We start from the raw sequence: 23682 nt of genomic DNA on the forward strand, positions 1-23682 counted from the left end.
TCAATAAAAAGTTATAATGAACCATAAAAAAATGTGTGACAGATTTTGACTTTAATCATCTGGGGCTGTATTTACAGGCTATCTCTGCAGGAAGCTGCTGTGTAACTTCAGGTCTACAGGTGGATCATGCATGAATCAATCATGGGCACAACCCCATGGCTCTTCCTCGGTACTTTAGACTCTTTTCAACACTTGAATACTTGTTCAAATCCACAGACCTACCTAAGACCCTCCCAGTGGTTACCATGACCATTTTGACTCAAGATTTGGTGACAGTAAACTTCCTGAACATCTTCAGCTTCTTAAACCTCTCAGAACATTATTTTACAATTAGCTTCTTTGCAGCCAACACTTCTAATTCTTCCTCTCCTCTGAAACAAGACACTGTTTCATAAAAAGTGTTTCTAACACTAGCCTTTTTGAGAACAAATTGCAGTTCTAATTTGGTAATGCTACCTTTGAAATCAAATAATACATTCTTGGAGGTAAGGGAAGTTTTTCCATAATTTTAGCTTGAACATTGCAGAATGAATTCCCAAGTATAAATATTTATAGAAGTATTCGAGCTGACAGATTATTTTCCTGTGGTCCAAAACCAGCACAGCTACAGGGAAAGGAGATCATACTACTGAGTCTTCTGCTGCAGTCAGATGTTGAAAAGGTGTTTTGAGATATATTCCTTGTTCTGATAATATGTAATTTTTTAAAGACTCTGAAATAACTTTGCCACCCTCAATTACACTTATGGCTGTGAGTGCTGAAAGTCACTTGGGGATATGGGGCTTCAGTTCCTAAGCCACTTTTGAACTTTTAGGGACAGAGAACGAGACAGGGCCCCTGAAATTTGAAGTCAACTTCTTTTGGAAAAAAATAAACACTTCTTTCAGTTTTCCCCATCAAGCATTCAGGTTTCTGATCTCCATGATTCCCACCACAAGATTTTCCCAGAATATCACTGCTGTGCATGGCCATTACATTCAGTTGCATTTGCCTACAATTAACTAGCAAACCAGGCCTTTCTTTTTCTTAGACATGCCAAAGTTCACCAACATGATCATGTATGAGATTTTTTTTATTGGTTTCCCTGTGCCTGACCTTGCATTTTTTATGACGAATTTCATACCACTTCTATCACTCTAGCTTTCAAATTTACCCCAGTTCTTCCTGAGTGAGACCCACGATCTTCCTTTGAGCTTTCCAGAACAGAAATCTATAGGTCATTCAAAAAGGAAAAAAACCTTTTTAAGTGGAATCAACATATATTCTAATCCCAGCATGAAAGATTTAGAAAGTATATTTTTGTGGAAGAATTTCCTGTGATATATTTCCAACTCATCGTGCACTGATAAACATTCTAACATTTATTCTTACTTTCCATTTGCTCCACTACCACCTAATGCAACATATTTATCTTTACATAGGCATTCCAAAGCTTATTAACAGAATTATATTAATGCACAGTTAGCTGGATTATAAATCTGAAGCCAATGGTATTTTCACAAACTTATGAAGCTAATAATTTTACATAAAATGCAGTCACTATACCTGGGAGGAAAAGACCTGGCTTTCCCAAGGATTGGTCCAACCTGAAAAGCAAACAGAGAATTACCAGCAGTGCAATTACCAAGCAACTTAAACTCTGTTGCTAGAAAAAGCATGGGAGCATAATTTACATGAGAATTTACAGTAGCTTTAAACCTAAACCAAAACAAGTAAAAACACGAGACTAGCATGACTTTCTGTATATACAGTCAGCAGTTTAGTTCTTTAGAGTTTTTTCTCCAAAATCAAACCATATTATTATTGTTATTTTCTTGAGTACTAATATTTCTTAGACTTTCAAGTTGTAACTAAAACATAGTTCTCTTGTGTCTTATATAATCTAATAACAAAGACTATACAAACAGAATAGCTTCTTAATAACATTTGCAACTATTCCTTGAATCTCATACAGGCAGATTTAACATCTATATATGTTGACACAGTAGATTCCGTTCAACAGGATTTTTTTTTTTCTTTCATTTAATTTAAGGGTCAGAGAAGTTCATTCTGGTGTCCCAGTCCACAGTGTTAATTCGTAAAGAGAAAAGCACTTTGTGCTGAAACAGAAGGGAATAGTTTTGTGGCAAAATATTTCAGCTGCAAATCTGAAACTCAGAGAAAGGACATGCATGGAGGAATGTAGGAAGGGAAAAGTTCCAGATAGAGAGGGAAACACAAGTGAACCAGATTTCTCTCAATTGTGGAGAACCAGAGAGTGGGAACAGAAAGACAAATCATTATTTGAAGAGTTTTCCTTTTCTAAGGAGAGGACAGAAAAACTTGCTTCATACTATAAACTTCACAGCATGCACCTTCGTTTCTTTTAATTTCACTTGGAGACAGAGGAGAGGAGAATAAAGGACAATTGTAAGCCTGGTCATAAAAAGGGTTAAAAATGACTCCAAGCTAAATCCTCTAGATATTGTGCTCCCCGCTGTGCTTGCAATTTCAGACAATTACTGTTCATTAAGTACGCATCTCTCCTAAAGCCAGCTGGCACTAGAGAAATCAAATATTTCATGAGGTAGACAGGGACTACCTTCTTTGAAGTTCTTTTATCCGAACCATCATATTGAGGTGTCCTTGTGAGTACTGTTCGATCACGTCGCGGACGTCGTAAGGTTTCCGAGCTTGCTGTGAAAAGAGTCAAGAGATTGAAAGGTAAGTATTGTTTAAACTTGATTTTTATTTCAGATGGGCCTTCATTCTATTTTTTTTATCTTCCAGAGGTTATTTGCTTGCCATTTTGCAACAGTTGTTGTAATGAATAAAAAATATGTAGCTGTTGTAGGAGTGCATATTTACTGTGGAGATGGAGCCAAATGATTCCCATTACTGTCAGTTAGAGTCATGTCTTCATGTTACTTCATACTGAGCAAAATATTAGACCTTCACAGTGTATTTGAAAAACACAAACCCAAGATATATAATTATCTAAGACTATCATGTGCGGTATCTCTTGGCTCATTCCAAAACCATATGATAATCATAATGTCAGAGGACTGAACCACAGGAACAGGCCCAATTCATAACATTTGGACCCAGAATCACATGTCTCTAGAGACTAAAGATGTCTGGTGACAGAAATATTGCTGTTTAAGGAACTGGGAAGACAGATGCTTTGCATAAGTCAGAAGACTGCTGCATGTGGATTTTGTTTGCGCTTCTTTGTCTTTCATGATACCTACGAAGTCAGAAAAAAAAGTGCAATTCAAATAAAAAAGGACAGATAAAAAATGCAAGAGAGTGAAAAAACTGCCATCTGCCCAGCTTTATTCCCATTCTAATGAGAATCCAGATGCTTCTGCCAAGCTTTGGTTTCTTGCTGCAACTACTATGGCAGAATTTTGAAACAAGTCTAGAGAATTTGCATAAAGTGATGTGATTATAAAAAGTGCAGCATGCTAAAATTTTAGCAAGTAAAATCAATGTGTGTGTGGTGGAATAAACACAAATTATGTCTTTTTGAAAATTTCAACATTTTGAGAGCCATACCAACCCCTATGGGAAATGTGGGGCAAGATGTCTTCCCTTTGGCTCTGACTCAAGAAAAGAAGAAAAAAAAAAAAGCAAAGGTAAACTGCAAATCTAGTAATTGGAAATTAGTGAAAACAGCTCATTAGTCATCTTGTTGTCTGTTTCCACTCTGTCACAGCTTCAGCCAGAGCCATTAGCATGCACCACTGCACACATGCATTGAACACCTACAGTATGTGCTGGAGTCATGCTTGGAAGGCAGCCACAGGATCCTAGAAATTTCAAACGAAAGCATGGAACTGGAATGGAAACAAATCCTGTGAAATGAATGAAGAAGGAGAAGCTCTTCATAACAAAATGCCTTCCTTGCACTCAGCACTTACCTGCATTATTACTTTCAGAAGAGTTCGTGGCTTTGGTAGTGTGTGTGTGCGCACATTTGTGTGCATTTGTGAGAGGAGATACTTCGCGGGGGGAGGGAGGTTTCAGCTTTCAGTTTATCGCCTTTTTTTTTTTTTTCGCTTCCCCAGCTTCACATTTTGCAGACGCTGACACATCACTATTTCTGGCCAGAAAAGCAGCCTATTGTCTTCACCCCGAGAAACAGTGCCAGTATCACTCTTCAGATTGACTAGTGGAGGTGCTTTGAGAGCCTTTTGGCTAAATTCTCTGTCCTTTCCTTTGGACACTCTCTATTTAAACACGATGCATGGCACAGAGCCTAGATGTGCTGGGGATTTTTGCACTCCCCTCTCCCCCATGGGCTACTATGAGCATAATTAATTCTACTCAATTGTAATGAAATTTCTCTCCCAAAAGAAGTCCTCTATCTGTTATCCCTTTTACCAAATCATCAGCTCTGAATTGTACAGTTGCAAAGTACTGTACAATGCAATCTGTCTGAGTCCTCTCTAAAGCTTTGTAAAAATATCCTTCCAGCTTTCACCATTTGTATCTCCTCTTTTCCTATAAAGCTTTAGATCTGAGCATCTAAGGTCCTGCCAAACTTTGGCCCAATCTCTTGTTATGTTTTTATTAGAAAATGCTAGTACAATACAACTTAAGCCAGGAGGCAATTGCCTTCCAGGGAAGTGTGGTAAATGCAGAACTTGAGCAACTCCTTTAACTTCCATTCTGCCCATAATCCCAAATCCTGGCCATTTGAGCTCAGTAGTCCACATTCAGTGTGCTTAGAGCTCCTAATGCAAAACTCTAAATAATATTACCCAGCTTTGAACTTCCAAAATCTAATTAGCATAGGGAGTCCTATAAACTGTATTTCATGGCCCCAAGAAAGAAACAGAAGATCATTCCTTCATCTTCTTTTTCCCTGTCACTAACACCAACTCACAGAATTCTCTCCATGGACTGATCAAGTTCATTTTGTGAAGTCCGGCAGGACCGCTGTTGGCTGACAGCCCCAGAACATTAGGTCTCTGGTGGTTTGAAATATACTAATTTTTAACCTAAATAATTTATAAACTGATTTTATTTTCGAGAAATGGTGTCTTTATTTTTTTTTATTTATTTATTTTTAATTTCCCATACTGTTTATCTCTCTGGTATATTTACAATATAATCCTGTTCTCCTGGTTTTTTTCCGAGTTAAATAAACTGATTTCCCCTAGTCTTCTTTCAAAAGGTAGGGTCATCTGAACATACGTCTGCATGAGTTTGGGAAATGTATATGCTATTCTGTCTGCCATAATTCAGAGTCTTCTGAGTGCTGTGAGCTTATCTCAGACTTTTATCCCTTGCAATTAAGTGCTCAGCTCTAATCAAACTTCCCTGAAATGTAGGTTCTTGATTTATGCTTTTAAAACCTCTTCAAAAGGATTATGAAAGTTCATTAGCTTGCAGTGGATCCTCTCAGACAAAAAAAGCAAGAATCTTAAATGGAAACAACAGGGGCTTTGAAAATCAGTCCAGAAGTTAATTTTTCATTTCCATGGCATTTCCAGCACATGGGTGGTGAGAACAATCATATCAGAATCCCAGTCCAAAAAAGTTTTATCATAAGAAGCCTCAGTAAACAGGCAAAATATAACAGTATTTCCAATGCAGTACATTTAGTCTGAGAACATTGTAACCTGAACGAGAAAATTAACTTAACCCTCCATAAAGATGGCAAATTCCCAGAGGGCCAATGCTCCCCAGTTTTACAAAATACGGCCTATGATGTCCTTTTCTGGGAAACCAATTTGGAAATGTGGGTCACAAATGTGAAAGCAACTTTACACAGCATAGTACTCATCAGTGAGGCCTATTGATCTGTCAGCCATCCACAGCACACAACTGAGCATCCTCTAACCAGTCATTATGATCAGCGTGGATCAGTGTGCACAGTAACACTGTTCTTGCAGACACTCCAGCAGAGTGTTTTCTTCACTTCTTCTAGTAGAAGGTTAAGTATTGGTCAGTGTAGTAAAACGAACAGAACACCAAGAAACAAATGCAGCAAGAAAAGAGAAGTGAAAAATAACCACACTGACTCCACAAATGCAGGTTTTTGTATCATGCTATACCCATGGATAGTTGACGGTTTTGCCCACACCATGAAAAAATCCGCGTAAGGTAAGTATGAGGCCAAGAACCTAAAGAATGCCTTTGACTTATTAGTGCTGCATGCACAAAGACTTTGAGAGCACTCTGAGAGCACTTTCTATGTCATATATTTAAGCTTACAGCAATTGTATTTATGATTAATCATGCTGCTTACCTGAAATTTTCTTCTGGCTACAAAATACTGCATTCTCCTGATGACTTTTACAGCTGTTCGATGTGCTTCAGTTAATCTGCCAAGAAAGACAAACACAGACATACATCAGTTGGTGTGGGGGGAGGAAGCAGGAAAAATGGAAGTAGTCTTAATGGAAGATGTTGCCTCTAAGCACCAAAATCTACAAATATGTTTTATGTCTACAATGCAAAGCTGTAGCATAGCACACTGTGTGTGCATATATACTTTGTTCTGCTGCTTTGCCTTCTTGTGTATTGTGGTTCTAAGTGTTAAGGACTGATAAGTGAGACAATGAAAGCAGGTGTACAAAGATAATACATGTGGAAGGGATTAGACAGGATTACTGTCAATGAGTACAACTGGCATCAGTTTGAAGAATGTGAAATGTATTTAGAACCATGACTGCTTTCCTCATTTTGCATTTAGTGTTTGCCCACGAGCTCTACTGCGCAGAAATTAAGTCCTTTAAAAAGGACTTCGACCTCTCTAGGAAGGAAAGAAAAACTGAAGTGTCACATCTTAAAAAAAAATAAAATGAACACAACACTCTCTCTTGGCACACGTGCGCGTGTCTGTGCATGTGGTTGTCTGTACTGGTATTCAAACACAGAACCGGACATAATATAACTTAGCTGTATCACTTCACCCAGAGGATACTGCACTTGCAGAACATTAATTGAGACACTTGGCTGGCAATTAATTACTACAACCTCTTATTTATGGTGAATTTTGAAAGGGTAGAGAGAAAGCAGGAATGTGGTAACTGTAAGTAGAAGTATTTTCTTAAAGTACTGATTCCTTCCCCATGGACTTCTTTATTCACACCAAGTGAGTAAACTAAGGAAAAATTTTCTTTCCAAGGATGCTGCATCGTTAGGAAATCTACACTCTGTATGGACATCATCTTTGACATGTGATGATAACCCAAGGAAAGCTATCCAGCAAATTTCTTGAGTCTCCTGAAGGCACAGTCTGCTGCCTCTTCCCAGTCTATCTGGCTGGGGAAAAGGAAGTATTAGCTAGGCCACCTACTTGGGTGCCACAGTTTAGAGATAAAGTTTTTAAGAAGTAGAACAATTACAGTGTATTATTTCAAAGTGAAGCAAATAAAAACTAAACAAGCAGGGATTGTATTTAAGAATAAGCATAGTTTTTCATTTTATAATTATTCTTCGGTAAAATTAGTGCATCTGACTGGGTGAGATACCAGAGCCTCAGGAACGTTTTTTTAAATAAGCTTTCAGGGGCTTTTTCTGACTCTTTCTATGTCAACCCCAGATTAATATTGGATACATGCACAGATAGGTGTGAAACTCAGGTGTCTGTACTACATTTATCCTCACATTTCATTTATCTGTGTATAGTCATGCACATATCCATATAAATACACTCACACATGCAAACACACAGAAGACAGTGCAGGGTGAGCATGACTACCTTTGTTGTATATCATCAACAGCATTGCAAAGAACAAATCTTTGCATTCGTGTAAACCTATCAAAGGGATTGGAGTTTACCCTACAAGACCTTCATTATGGTGAAAAAAAGCTCTCAGCTTGGCATTCAGGGCCCCAGCTGAGCTCCTGTGGCCAGTGGCTAAAATGGAGATGACATTTTACTTGCAAATGGCAAGTAAATGGCACATCCTTAATATCAGAGAAATCTTTGTCAGCCCCTACAATTATTATTATTTTTTTTTTAATAACTAGAAAAGAATCACAACTTACGGTTTGGGGTTTAGCCTACCTCCCCTGTGTACGAGTTAAGATAAAAGCTTAAAATTATTCCCTAGCAATAAATAATTTCTTTATAAATTATGTGAAACTTCATATATATACTTGAGAGGTTTTTTTTATTAGGCTTATCCATATGAGGTGGTTCATGCACTGTTTAACAGACTTAAATAGAAAAGCTTAAAGAAGTCAGAGATGGAAACGAACCAAGGCAGTCATTTCCTCCTAATTACCCTCCCTCAGCAGAAATCAGGGCTACAGAACTTTTTCCACTGTGTTATCAAATTTAAATGTTCAAAACCATGAGACTAAGTCTTGGAACTTGATGCACAGTTGAAAAGGCTGCATTTTTAGAGAGAAAAGCTATTTATTTGTGAAATACAGCTAAGGTCACCCAACTACAATTCAAAAGCACTTGATATTGGCATGTTCCAACTGGCAAAATTCACACTAATCTCACTGGGAGCAAATTCTGAAAAAGAAGTGACTGTTGAGATTTGATGGTCACTAGTATTACACTGAGAGACAGAAATACCTGAAATCTGACTTTAATGGAAAAATAGCATGAAAAGGTACAAATCCATAGACTGAGAGTGGCTGTGTTATCTTAATTGCCTCAATAAATCCACAAGGAGCATAGCAGCTCTAGGTGACAGGGAGGAGCTCTAGATGAGGTAAGCACCCTGCTCTGTATAGCAAGCAGAACTATCCTCCTTACAGGGAGTTGGGGCAGCATAGCTGATCCTAGACATTTTTTGAGATTTTAGCTGATTTTCACAGGTTTCCTGTCACTGATGTCCATAGTGGACAGTTACAACTATTACTGACTAGGTTGCATTATCCCTGCATTTAGCCCAATGCATTTACCCTGCTAAACCTTTTATTTTATCCCAAAACACTGGATTAGGGAAAACCCTTTCACCCTTAAGGGTGTCAGTCTGTTACATGCCAGAAGCACAAAACTGGAGAGAACAAAAGGGCAGAGATGCTTTAGGTCATGCCTTAGTAATGCTCATTAGGATCACAACACCACTTGCAGTGAATCTCCCAGATATTTTGAGATGTGCAACTCATGAAACCACAACACAAGGGGGTGAGCCCCATGCTTGGACACTCTTTCCATGTGGCATTTTCTACCAACATAAGACAGAAAGGGACAGATCTTTACGGGTATTATGTTTCCTAACTCCCACGGGGGTGAAGATTTAACTACTTTCACAGCTCTAGCTCCCCCATGAAGTCAGTAGGGGCCCGAGCACTTGCCCTAATTAGGAATATGGGCGGGTGGGTGCCCACACCTCAGTCCCTACGGAGCAGCCAAGCTCTCCTGCCGCTGTGCACCAGAGGGCAGTGGCACACACACACACTAGGACATGCTCTGCAGTACATTAAAAATTATTTAAATTGTTTTAAAAAAGCTTTACTCATAAACCAAGGCATAAACTCTAGACCTTATAAGGATGGGGTCCATGCTGAGGTGGGATGTCACTGTTGAGTGGTAACTGGTGGGTTGTTTTTTTGGTATGTTTTGCTCAAAAGAGTATAATTAGAGTTTTATTGACAGGCAATGGCATGCTTTCCCATGTTTTAACCTAAACAACAGGTAAGAAGGTTTTGTCAACCCCCCCCCGCCGAAACACTTTGTAAAGGACAACAAAATTACCTTTGAACAGAAGTGATCTAGGTTTGGGAAAGTTATGAGCACATAAAAAAATTAATAATGGAAGCTTGTAACATCTGTAACTATAATGGATACCAGGAAATCTGTATTAAAATAATATATAAATGATACTGACATCATCTATAACTATGTCTTCAAGTAGGACCCCAGCCTTGGATCTTTTTGCAAAGCAGCACGTGTTCCTTACCTCTCTGCTAAATGATTTCTTAGCAGCATATTCCATTTTAAAAGCAGTCAAACCTATCTTTATTTAAAATGAGTTATTCCTAGTTTGGCTTATGGGCTCCTGGGCTGTCATATCATTGTGGTAGAGGAAGAGGAAAGAAGAGCAGGTGGTGGTCCTGGAACACCGATGTTAACATGCAGTCCCCACCCTGACGGGATGCTGAGAAACACTCTGGCAACTATTCTAGAGGGAGAGGGAGAAAGGGACCCCTCTTTGCTTGCTGACTCAGCCTTCCCCTCTGCAGGTTTTGGGTATGCCTGTGTGAACGAAGAGGTTGGAGGGACAGCTGTATGCCAAGGTGGCACCACAGCCCTGATTTGCTGCTCTGCTCAGGGTTCAGAGAGCACTGAAAGGTCTTACTTTTAGCTAAAACACTTGAATGTATTTAAGACTTCTTTTCTGTTTTTAGCTGCAGAAAGGCAGTAGCTTAAACCAAAGAAGCCAAACACTTTTTTCAGTTAAAAATAATTGAACCAGAGGAGGAAATAGAGATGATGAAATCCAAAGCAACTCTAGAAACTATTCACAGAATTTTTTTTTTTAAATTTTATTTTTATATACCATTCTGTTTGTTAAAAGTTTGTGTTGGCCAGTTCAGATGTACTCTTTTTCTTCTTTTGTGTGGCGTCTGATAACTTCCAGCTTAATGTGTTTTGGAACAGCCAGGGAATATTTTAAGTGAAAAAGAGATAAATAAATGGACCCTAAACCCAGGCAGAGTTACAGCTATTCCAGACCATGCTGAGGCACAGCTCGAGTTTACAAACAAGCCTGTTATCAGTGTGATGTACTTTTCAGTCCAGAAACACTTCTAGATCATTAGAGTGGACTTCAGTGTATGGATAGGGGGATGGACTTTACTCAAGCTGTGCTGCAGGATGGCTGCAGACAGTGGAACGTGCATTCCAGGCTGGTTTTCCTGACATTTATTCAGGTGTCGTGAATTAGAAGAGTTATTCAGTGTAACGTAACTACTTTGATCATGAACTGGTGAAAATAAAGGCCACTTCAGTAAGGTCAATTATAGCTCTCTGTCCCAATTTGCAAAACTGGTTTGAGGATACACACTTACAGTACTTGGATTACTGCTGAGCTTCATTCACTTGTTACATTTTGATTGCTTAGCAGGAAAATATATATAAAGTCATACTAACTCTATTTTAATACTGATCACTGGATAATGTTATAACTCCTTTTCAGAGTAACATACAGCATCACCAGTTCTGGAGTTGCTCATTTGACACTAGTTTCTAAGCCAGCACAAACAGGGACTAGATTAGTGATGGCAACTGAAATGTAAACAAGTTATCTGAGAAGCTCAGCTCTCCATCTGCCTTTTTGTTTTCCCATCACCTCTGATTAAGAGTATTCGCTTTCCACTTCTGATTCTGGGAAGAACATTGATTCCCAGTCCTAACTTTATTTTTTTAACGTGTACAATTATATCAAACGATATTTTATTAGGTAATATATAAAGCAAATCTCATTTGCACTGAAAGCATTACCAGAATCAATACAAAATGTGAAATGATGGCATCCTAGGGTACCTTTTTTTCTGCAGGTGCATGTAGCACAGACCACTCACTTCCAGAGCTGAGATTTCCCCTTGAACCTGCAGATTTCCACAGCTACTGGAGGGCAATATTTAGCAGAGATGAATATCATCTTTATTCAAATATATACACACAGCTAAACCGTGTAATTATCCTGTCATATGTATAGCATGCACCAATAATTTGTTGGAGGATAAGAAAGGTGGGAAAAGATAAATCTTACATGAGATAAAATTACAGACTTTATCACAGAAGGATGCAGCAGTTAGTCCATATGCAGTAAAACACACTATGTTGACCTTCTATTGAGGGAGAATAGAGGTGGAAGAGTGATGGTTCTCATCACAAAGAAAAGCAGCTTATATAATGTGTTTTTAAAACTGAGGGAAGCTACAGTGTCCAAATGAAAAAAAATACGTCTTCCTCCCAATAAATGAAAATAAAATTATTATTGCCTTCGGCTAAGCAAAGCCAGACAAAATGCCTTGAGCATTTTAAACCACGAGTTAAGACAAGGTTGCAGGTTGAATTTGACATGCAAACACCAAGAAATGTCAGGCAATGATTCTGATTCCAGAGCTTACCCCAAGCCAGCAGTAGCAGAGAAGTACAACATAAATATAACAAAAGAGGTTTCCAGTCTTGTAATGTTTCATCAAAGACTTGTAAAGAACAGCTAGTTCTGGAGACTTTCCATCACTTACGTGATGGAAATTATATAAGATGCCATTTGCACAGAAACCTGAGGGAACATTTCAGAAAATGTTGGCACAACTTTATTTTTCCCTTTATTCTTAATCACAACCCCACCTTAAACCTACCTCATCTCTGTTTTAACCATATCCTTATCTGAACCTTTTCAAGCCCATGTTTGGATCACAACTATAAATAAATTAGGATTGGCTTCTCTCAGACTGAGCAGCCTGGAGGCCTTTTTGGCTTCATCAAGGTCTGCTGACAGCCTCAATTTATGAAGGAATGCTGAATGCTGCAGATTCTGAAAATCCCTCCTCAGCAGGTACAGTCTCAGGCAAAGTAGGAAACAGTACAGAAGTGACATGTTTGGGGGGGGGCTGCTTTCTGGCATCTGGTTATTTTGCTGAAGATTTTGTGGCAATTGCTATCTCCACCCATTCCCCACCATGTACACTGCTGCCCCTGAAATTGTTCCAGAATGCAACTGCCTCTGCTTCTATTTGCCTCTCTGACCTGGCCTTCCCTGAAGTGAATGAGAAAGAAAGCAGATTTCCTACAGCAGTGCCCCTAGGGATTAGGGCAGGGAAGATAGTACAGGGACAGAGCAACAGCTTTGAGGAGAACCTGCAAGAAGAGGAAGAACTAGGACACCATTTAAAGGGAGCAACTGCCAAGAAAATATATTGGCAAAGGAGACACCACTGGGAGAAGCAGCAGCCAGGGTTATTTCTTGATGCTGTCCATGAACCAAATAAAGTAAGTAGAAAGCTCCTGAAAATAATCAGAGGTAGATGCAACCTGATCACTGAATGTGATTTAACAAAGAAGAAAAGCCCTTGAACTTTAGGTTGTTTTTCTCAACCACAGACAGTTGGAGTTTTCAGTTACAAGTTTCTTCTGTAATATTACAAAGTGGGTTCATTGAGAAAGTGGGAGAAAAGCTCTGTGTTAGTCCCTTGCTAATTAAAATGCATAATTAAAATGAGTAATTAAGCTTACTACAGAATGCTCTTGTGTCTGGGAGCCCAACTGTCCTTGAAAAACAATTCATCTGCTGAACTGTCTCTGAGAACTAAAGTAACCATTGGATATTTTGGTTACATCTTTCCTCTATTTTTTACTAGCAGCAAAATAGAAGTCCCTTGTCTCTTTTCTGCCATTTTCTTTCTTCCATTCTTGCTGCAATGTCAGAACAAACAAGATGATGTCACAGGGATGTCTTTTCAGTGTGGAAATACAAATACAGAAAGATTTTTTTTTTTTTTCCTCTGAGCAAACATCTTCTAGAAATTGCCACAATAACTTCCTAACTTCCTGTATTAGTGCTGTACCATCACTACTTCTAGTCCCAGGACAGGTGAAATGCTCCTGTGCCCATGCCAGTTCTCATTTGCTTAGAAAATAGACTCTGGCCACAAACCCCTTCTTGGAAGTTGGACAGATGCTGGCAGATAATGGCTTGTGTTTACCCCATACATTACAGCATTCACTGATCCTAGCAGCTAAAGGTATTGTTTTTTTACTTCTCTCTCCTTAAGACTCAGTCTTCATCAATTTGCCTTTTAAAAAATGTCTCCAGAACGTCCAGCTGGTGAAAGGCACTGCAGAGACAGTCATCACCAAGCTCAAACAACCTCCCAGATGAGGAGATGCCTTTCTGGAATCAGAATAGCCTTCATATCTGTGCAGTACAAACCAGTACCTTATTCCATAGGTTCTGGTTTGCTCACTTTAAAAAATGCCTCAACCCAAATTAATGAACTTTAAGACTTCATTCTCCTGTTCACTGTATTCAGCATTTATGGGAACAACGTGGTGTTGTTAATATACACCAATGACTGAGCGCTGTATTTATGCCTCAATGATTTTCTGTCATGAGAATATAATGCCTGGCAAAGACTGATTCTCTGAAATACCAGTTTGTTTGGGGTCATTAATCTTAATTCCTATCTTGCCTGAATAGGAACTGGATAACAGTCAAGTCAGGGAATAGTTCTGAGAATTAAAACTTCAATGGCTTTTGGGCTGCCCAAGGCTTTACATTTCTTTCTAAAAGTACGTAATTAATTAATTTGCACCAAGTACTAGGAAGAAACCCTGTGGAATTGAGGAAAATGCTTCTTGTGGTTTTAAAAAACACAAAACAGTGGCTTTTGGCAGGATCTTTCCCTAGTAGTTCTTGTGATTTAGTGGATACAGCAGGGGCTATGGAAACACAACTCCTGGGTTCTTGAATTGATTGATTTAACTGATCTCTGTCTTTTTGGGTGATCTAGTTCAAATTCCTTTACCTTGCTACACTCTAATTGATATGTCCATAAAGTAAGTGCAAAATCTGCCTAAGTCATGGAGGTGTCATGGGGATTTGAAGGCAATTAGCAGTCCCAAATGAAGTTGTATTTTATTTACAGAATGGCTGCTTTATTTACAGAAAAGGAAAGGGTAGTGACAATATGTTTTTTCCTTAATGATGAAAAGAAACAAGGGATACTGAGCCGCAGGCTTGGGACAAATTGCCATGTCACTGACCCCTGAGCAAAAGCTATTTTCCAAAGCATTCTTCCTTCTCTACCTTTATAGCCTCTGCTCCTCCTCTCCTGAGCACCTGAGCAATCTGGGAATTAATTCCCCATTCACCAGATACTCAGCAATAAAAGACATCCACAGCATCTGAAGCCAAACAGGACCATTAGATCATAAATGTGACCTGCTCAACAGTGCAGGGGATTGCATTTCACATAGCTGCCCTTGCCCTGAGCAAAAACCTTGTGTAGGACTAAAGTAACTTACCAGAAAGGCATCTGGCCTTGCTATAAAGACCTTTATATACTGTTAAAAAGTGCCTTATTTTTTATTTAAATTTGTCAGTATTCAGTTTCCAGGCTCCTGTCTCCAACTGGAGTAACAGCAATTTTAGCCTTTTCCAGCCCTGTCTTTCTTCCAGGGACCTTCAGGGGTGCCAGATGCACTGCCTATGGCCTGGCAGGGAGATCAAGCACTGGTATAGGGAAGAGAGAGTACAGTACTGCTCTCTGTGGAATTTCCAGGAGAGACTGAAATTCTAAAACATTTTTTTTTCATTATTTTTTTGCCTGTGGTTTAAATCATGCCACCAGTAATTATAGAGATTCATAATGGAAATGCTTAGACTGGCAGGAATGGAGAATGAATGGGAAGGTCTGCATGTGGAAGTGTCAGAAAGGGAAAAAACAGCTCAAAAAGCCCAGTGAGGATGGCAGGTGCTAGACATGTTTATGAACAGCTTTTGAAGGTTCAGGAACACAAAGGAACAGGTTCAGTCAGGAACTGCCTCCACCTGGAACTGAAAAAGGACTACAGACACTAAGAGGTGATGGTAGGAAATACAGAACAGGGCTGGACTCTTAAAACACCCTAGTAAGGAGACAGAGAAGAGGAAATAAATCCTAATGATTCCCAGAGATGGGAGAGCACAGAGAAATAAAAGATCCTGGTAACTGCCAGCTCCCAAAGGTAAAAAGGGTTCAGTGCCACCTGGCTGCCATCCTGAGGAGATCCCAGCAGACACGATGAACACTCATGGAGCACTACATGGCCCTCCACGCAATGGCAGGGAATCCTGAGCAGCCCACCTGGATATGTGCAGCTGGGATACAGACACGGTGGACAGACTGCTTGGGTACACACTTTATTGCACGTGTGAGTACCTGAGTATGACAGTGAATCACTGAAACTTGCCATTTTAAAATAAAATGACCTTGCCCTCCACTAATCCTTTGTATCAAGGTTTGGTACACAACAAACAGTTTATACCAGCAGAAAGACCCTTGCAGAAAGACCCTGGCAGAAGCTAGTTCTAAAATAGATTTCCTATTTGATGACCTTCAAATTTGTCTTTCAAAGGCCTTGTCAGAAACACATATATTCTCACAACATCCTTGCAAACTTCAGGCACAGAGTTACAGCCCATTTTGAGCTCCAACACCAGTCTCTACAAACCCACATGCCAAGAAAGAATATCACTTTGCCACTAGAGAAACTGGCATTTCAAAACCAGAAAAAAACATGTACCTTTTTTTTTTAAATTTTAGTGTGCATGAACTATTTTGCAGACAACAATGATCATACTCATAGAACCTCACAGGAAACTTTATGTGACCACAGACACGTAGTATTTTTCCACCCTATATTTCATAGCATGCATAAAAATCTTACAGGTCTCACTTGCCTAATACTGAAAATATGCAGTGCTTATCAATAGTTTACTACTGTGAAATAAGTATCTTGCTAAGAGTTGCAGCATCATTTGTGAAAACAATCACTGAAACCAGAAGTTTTGCTGCTCTCTTATTTCAAGAGATTTCACTTGCTCATTGAGAAACTACTTTCTTTTCAAGGATTGTGCATTTTTTCTTTACTTTCAGGAAAAGATGCTATCTCTTGGTCTTTTTATTTTTCTGGCAGACCTTTAGCTCAGTCAGTGGATGAACAGAAGGAAAGTGTTCATATACCAATTACTTTTGACTCACTATTAAAGAACAGGAAAAATTCTGTTTTCAAAGTAAGTGAGGAAATCTGTGTCTTCATGCTCTGGAGAATTCTGATTTTCCTGTCTTTGTTTCCATCCTAACTCACAGGAAAAATGTTTTAAAAGTCATTATGAAACAAGATTTTGAATGCTTTTGAGCCTGAAATGATAATATGTTTCATTTCTTCCCCTGCCCTCCCCCCCATTTTAATACACTTTTGTTTCCAGAAAGGAAATATTTTATCCTCTTATAAAATTAATGCATTTTATCTGGTTTATGCCCTTTCTCCTCGCTGTAACTGGGACTGTACCCTGAAGACATATACCCAACACTGCATCATAGGGTGCAGAATGAAGACTGTATATCTTAGAGAAGATGTAAACTGGTTTACAGGATATTATTAAAGAATAGCACATCCGTGCTATGAATCCTATGAAACTGTAGATCGTGCTGGACAGATTCAGTTAAGACACTGGTGTGGACTTGGACAATTTTCCACTATTCATAGTGTCCTGAACTGTGTCAGCATCAAATCAGTTTTGTTTCCACCCCTCTGTTAAAAAATTAAATTAATAAAAATCCCTTTTCCCCTCAAAGTTTCCTCGTGTAAGAACTCAATTTTAAAGTGTTTCCCCCCCACACTTGAAAGATCATCAGCTCTGTGTTCACTGAAAGTTATTAGCAAATGAATATCTGATAGAAGCAAAAGACAGCCATATTATATTGAGTACATATGAGGTGATCTAATTAACAGGATAATAGGTATTAGTGCTTCAAAGACTCAATATTTTGGGTTTTGATTTTTTTTTTTGTGTGGTTTTTTTGGCTTTTTAATTGGGCCTTGAGGATGCCAGTACTGCAATCAAAAGTGTTTCTAAATAATTATGCAGTCATTTAGGTGGCTAACCACCTGAATTGCTGTAATTAGAACACTTGATACAAGCAATTAATTATGTTAGCAATGCTGAAGGCTGTTTTTAAGATCTAGATACAGAAATATATTCAAACAAACAAAAACAAACCAAAAAGCAAGGGGATCTTCATTTCATTTGACACATTTCCACTGATCGTTCTCTGACAACAATCTGGGAGCTTCTCTTGGAAGCTCTTTGTAATAATGAAATAAAAACTGGGAATGATGCTATCAAGACTCCCACTGAAATTAATTTGTTTTTGTCCAAGGAACAGACATATAGACATTACCTCAAATTAGCTTTATCTTCTCCTTGAGCAACTGGCTTTATTCTGGATCTGAAGAAACTTACTGCAGAGATGAGGCAGCAGCTCAAATATTCACGTACTCAAGCCCAAAATTTCAGTACTCAAAAAAGTGAAATAGGTCATGATCATCTGTCAGCTTGGAGCTGAAATAAGAACATGCTGCTTCTCTTCCAATATAATTCTGCTACACAGAAGTTTCCAAGTATTCTCCTATCCTCCATTTCCTAAAAATTCACAAAACTATAAACTTCAGCTTCATTCCAAAGGAGCTTGACACAATTTATCTTTTTGCTTGGAAATTATGCAAAAAGAAATTATGCAAAATCTCAGGTTTGGCATAGATTCGAAACAAAACCACTTGAAACACTGCAATTTAAAGTGAATTTTCTTTGACAATTTCAGTTTGCCCAAACCTGAAACTCAAAGCAAACCTCAGGGCAGAAGTGTAAACCAGAACAGATAGAAATCAACAGACGTTTACACAACACTCCATGAATCAAAGACACTTAACTTCACATGACATGAAGCAGAGGCTGACAAACCAGGAATCAGACAAGAACATTTTTTGAAGACAATTTACTTTGCTTTTAACAAAACAATAATTAATCTCTTCTATTACCAGTCTGCTCAACTACGAAGTCTCATAATCTCAAGTTTTAAGCTCTTCTCCCAATCTTAAAGTTTCTATTATCATTACTTCAATCTCTCTCAAATTTTCAAGCCTCATGTCGTGAGAGCTACAGGGAAAACAAAGCCAAAACCCGTCTTTAAAAGTGTCTCTGGAGAATAATCACATGTGTCTGGTGAACTGGTAAACCAGTTGAGTCTGAGTGACAGCTGATAATTTCCCTGAATTATATAGTGTCACAAGTAATAATCAATTTAACCTGATACTATCACTTATCTGAAGCAAAATATCTTTCTTCTATCCAGGCAAATAGTTCATAAATATCAGGCTGGTTTTTTCACTTCTTGGTTGCTTTTTTTTTGTTTTTATGTGGCACTTTCTGGTCAAAGAGATGAACAGTTTCAAGCACAAAGTCTTAAAAGCAGCTTATTCTCTGCTACAAACAGAGAGCATGGCCGTGGCCCCAGAACATCAGGAAAATGTTCCCTTTCATCCACAGCACCACACGGTCCACTGCACTCCTGGCTACCAAAACTGGCCTTGTCCACCTCAACACCATACCCACCTCAGGATTCCTCACTGGTACAGACTATGCAGAGCGCAAAGGGCAGAACAAAGAAATAGTTTTTAGTATTCTCGAAGATTAATGGAAAATAAGAAAACAGCTCTTCGAAAGCAAGAGCCATACATATTTATACATTAAGTTGTGGCTATGCTACATACAGCTCCTATGCATTCTTGTTCTAAATGAGCAATATTCTGCTCAGGACATTTATTAGAACTGAATTACATATTTTCCATGCATCATGAGTTTTTTAAAATAACATGGGTGAGCACACAGTTGCAAATTCAGAATGTCAGGAACCGAAAAATAGCGGGTAAAATATTCATCGAACCGTGAAAGATGATTTTTATCTAACAAACCAGCATGTGAAATACCCATCCATCTAGGATTTGTTTAACGTCCCTCTTTGGATCTCTTATTTCTACCACCTTCCTTTTTCTCTTCCCTCCTCTTATAGGGAAGAGAGCCTCAGCACCTGAAGCTCCGCCATTCTCCTCTCAGCTTGGCTTGCCACACTTTGCATGGAATAAATAAATATTCACCAAGCCAAAGAATGTAAGCAACTCTCCAGCCTTGTGGTTCAGGCATTCACTGGCCGATGGAAGTAAACTGTTCAAGTCCCTGTCTCTTTGAGGGTATCTTTTCAGAGTGGAAAAGCGTGAATGAGACTTCGGTGATCTGGTGATGGTGCATGGTTCTGGGGAGCAACATACTTGGATCTTGTGAAACTGCAGAAAGAATTGAACCTAAGCCTCTCACGGTGTGGATCCATCATCATATTAAATTACAGAAGGACACCTTCTTTTCTAGAACCTTCATAGTCCTAATCCTCTGCAGGAGAGAAACATTTCTTTTAGAGTCAAACAAAAAAGTGAATACCACCAGAAACATATTTTTATTTTTGTGAAAAAAAAAAATGGAAAAATGTTTATCTTTATTCAAACCAACAGAATAATTTTTTCAAATATTTGGATCAGAAACTGCAATGGAAAAAAAATCAAATTTCATTTTCATATTGGCTTTAGACTGAAAGAGAGTAGGTTTAGATTAGATATAAGAAAGGAATTCTTTCCTGTGAGGGTGGTGAGGCCCTGGCACAGGTTGCCCAGAGAAGCTGTGGCTGCCCCATCCCTGAAAGTGTTCCAAGCCAGGTTGGATGGAGCTCTGAGCAACGCGGTCTAGGGGAAGGTGCCCCTGCCCATGACGGGGGGGGGGTGGAACTGGATGATTTTTAAGGTCCCTTCCAACCCAAGGCATTCTGTGATTCTGTGATGACCACAACCAGTTTCTACTAAGCAAACGCAAACTTGCCACTAATTAAATTATGGGATAAGTTGTCTGTGACAGTCTTTAAATCAAGACTGCAGAATCCTGTTGAAGACTGTGTTCCTGCCTGACCAGAGTGCAACTCCTGTCTATGTTATGTCAAGACCTAAGAAGGCCTTAAAATATAAGGTGCATCCAAACATTGAGATTATGAACCTGCTTCCTTCAGGCTTAGGGACTCTGAAGGAATTCACGACTCCTTACATAAGTTTTCAGCAATGGAAGTTTTCAGAAAGCTGCAGTGAAGATGTTATTTCTGTTCAGAGCGACTTTTATCAATTTGTTTTTCTATTTTACACAGCTCTTTTAAGAGTGTCCATAGTCTTATGGACACTCTTAAAAAACACAGGGGAAGTTGTAAAAAATACATTATCTCTGCGTATTGGTTTTCAGATATCTCAAGTCACATTCTGGAACTGCAGTTTCTATTCCTGGCAGCCACAGCATTAAACCCTGAAAGTCTTTACACACCCACACACCTCTCCTACACCTTCAAAAATAACATTTTAATGGAAGTACCTAGAAAATGAGGAAGTAGCTAACTTTCCAAATGACTGAGAAGAAATACCTGAATAGGCTAAGATTTGTTCAGAATTAATGAAGGCTTTGATTCTGTGAACTCACGTTGAAGTAGTTGAGTACATGAGTTATTTCGCTGACCACATGGGCTGAGGACAGGTATCAAGCTGCACGCAAAATTTAAGTTTACAAAATTTACAATTATGCAACTAAAATTATGCAATTAAAAGTGCTGTTGATAGAAAGTTCTTCAGTTATTTATCCTCACTATTTATGCCTGTCTGCAAAGTGGGACAAATATTGTCAACAATGTATGTTGCCAGCAAAGTGCTCTGTTGTGCCTCAGCTACTGAACACAGACAGACCTGTCCTGTACCCCGGTGAGGACTGCAGAATCTCTCAAGCACTAGTAGGCAGCTGGCATCATCCTACAGGATTCTTACTCTATCAGCTATAAATTGCTGGTTTTATTACATATATTCATATTATTTACAAGAAAACCGGACATTTTGGAGACACACACATATATGTATAAACCCCCACATCTAATACACTTTCATGGGTTAAGCTCTTTGCTAACTTTCAGAAAATAATTAAATACGCATTAAAGTATATGCATTCTTCTAGGTTGTGAACATAAATACAGAAAAATACAAACCTGATTTAGAAACTTGAAAAAATCTCAGGAGTGATCTAGCTATAGTTTTAATAGCATGAAAATGACTAATTTAAGGTCAAGAGTAATTTAGTTTTGACTGGCTTTGCAATCCTTTGTTCTCTGGGTCATGTAAGTGTTGAGTAAATTATAAACCTGTAATTCTATCCTGAGGTCAAGGGACTTCAGAATTGATTTGATATATTGGTCTCCTGGAAAGTTCTTCCAAGGCCAGTACCCCCAAAACTGTGTTTATGAGTTGACTGCATTAATAACTAACAGAGTCATATAATATTAGCAGAGGTGAAATTAAACCCTTTCAAAGCTGAGTATGTTCAGATGTGGGATTTTTAAATGAGGGACAGGAAAATCAGATATTCTCTGTGAGAAGTCAAGTTTCTACAGAGTATTGGAAAAAAATTACATGATTGTAAAAAGGTGTAGATATTTGACTTTAAGAGCAAAATCAGACTGCATCATGAACATCATTTGGGATAATCCTGGATTTATGAAGCAAAACCTATATCTTACATGGGACAAAAATAAACAAGGCGGCAACTGCTCTGACAGACTATGTAAGAAGCATAAATACATTAAAAAAAATCAGCAACTGCTCATTTAATGCAGGCTATGCTGTGTCCCATGACACTTGCCATTGAAAATCTGTGATGGAATATGAAGTGAGATGTTTTTCATAGAAGAATTAAATGTGCCTTATAAGAGCACTTTTTAATTTTTAAGCTTTTAATGTTTTCCAAATGAAACTCATCACGCTGCTAAAAAAACCCCACACTGTAAAGCCCAGACAAACTGGCCTGGACTATTCTTTCATCATCAGGCAAACATTAAAGTTAATGGTCCTCAAAGTGTTTAGGGTTATTTCTTTTGCCCAACGTCACAGTCCTGAACTCATTAGTAAGAGGTGTATTCAGATTACTCTGTTCAGTTGTGATTTAAAAGAAACTCAACAGTAATCACAATCTGAAATTTTGAAATAAATAGGAATAACCTGGTGTCACCCTTGAACAGTCCTGTAAAAAATAAGAAATAGATTCCCCCCTCTCCAACACTGTAGATTTCATGTGAATATGAATATCTGGTATCTATGGAGTACCAGGAGATGTTTCTCCTCGACAGTCCTTGGCCATCTCCTTCCACTGCTTTAAAATTCCTAGCAAGAGCACTAACTCTGCTTTTACATTTACAGTAATTCCTGTATAAAATTCCAACAGTTGGTTAGACTAATGATCAATAAACATATACCAAGGTTAAAGAAATATCAGCATCAGAATTGAAACTGCAAAGGCTCTCACCACAATGGATGACAGTATTTGACCTGGTCACACAGTAGGAAACAATTTGCAAAAAAGGAATCATATTGCTGCTTGGCAAATAACACAGAGTCATACCCAAAGGCCATTGAATGTCACACAATATGTTTAAGTAGCATTTCTTTTGCAACTTCAAGGGACCTCTGAACAGGTTTTTAATGGATATTAAAAACACAAGCCAAAATTCAGGTGGCTGCTTCACAATCAGCTGAGGCCGAGCTTTGACCACACCTCCTGAGAGGAAGCAGCCTTACTCCCTGTGTCATCAGCAGATCTCACTGCCTACTCGCATCCAAGACCTCACAGCTGCATGCTGACTTAGGTCAGGCCAGCAGTTTCTCAGAAGAATAACCCTAAAGGGGAGGAAAATAGAGCATTTTCCATTGGGTAAGTACCCTGAGCAAAACCACCATTGCAGAGCAGGCGACAGCAGCAGATGGTGAGGAACAGAAAGGTGGTTTGTAGTAGCTCAGATGTGGCCTGGTTCAAGTTGCAAAGACATGTTACCCGTTTTGTGATGAAGTTTTAGGGTGCAAATGTACATTTCAAGACTGGGTAATTAAATAAAGAGAATGCTAGCACATAGCAAAACCCAACTAGCTGACTGACCAGCCCTCTGCTCTGCACCACTGTATGAAGGCCATCACTGTTTCAGGGCTTTGAGGTCACTAATAGGCCTTAGTGGCCCTGATCAGCCTCCCCTGGGCCTCCCTTTACCCCTGCTCATGGGCTCTGGAGCCTGTTTCAGCCCACACTCTGCTAGAGCAATGTAGGTGACCCT

General features: G+C 38.9%; 1 protein-coding gene across 1 annotated transcript in view; it reads right to left on the reverse strand.

The window, feature by feature from the left end:
- Window positions 1–23682, reverse strand: part of LOC108506150 (potassium voltage-gated channel subfamily KQT member 1-like) — a 474960-nt gene that overhangs the window by 207232 nt on the left and 244046 nt on the right. Inside the window, exons 12-14 of the mRNA XM_017832838.1 lie at window positions 6239–6314; window positions 2582–2676; window positions 1546–1586 (exon numbers count right to left, since the gene is read on the reverse strand). Coding sequence (XP_017688327.1) covers window positions 1546–1586; window positions 2582–2676; window positions 6239–6314 — 212 coding nt within the window. The remainder of the gene's footprint in view (window positions 1–1545; window positions 1587–2581; window positions 2677–6238; window positions 6315–23682) is intronic.

The sequence above is a fragment of the Lepidothrix coronata genome, unplaced genomic scaffold (genome assembly GCF_001604755.1).
Source record: "Lepidothrix coronata isolate B3197 unplaced genomic scaffold, Lepidothrix_coronata-1.0 Scaffold208, whole genome shotgun sequence".
NCBI lineage: Eukaryota > Metazoa > Chordata > Aves > Passeriformes > Pipridae > Lepidothrix > Lepidothrix coronata.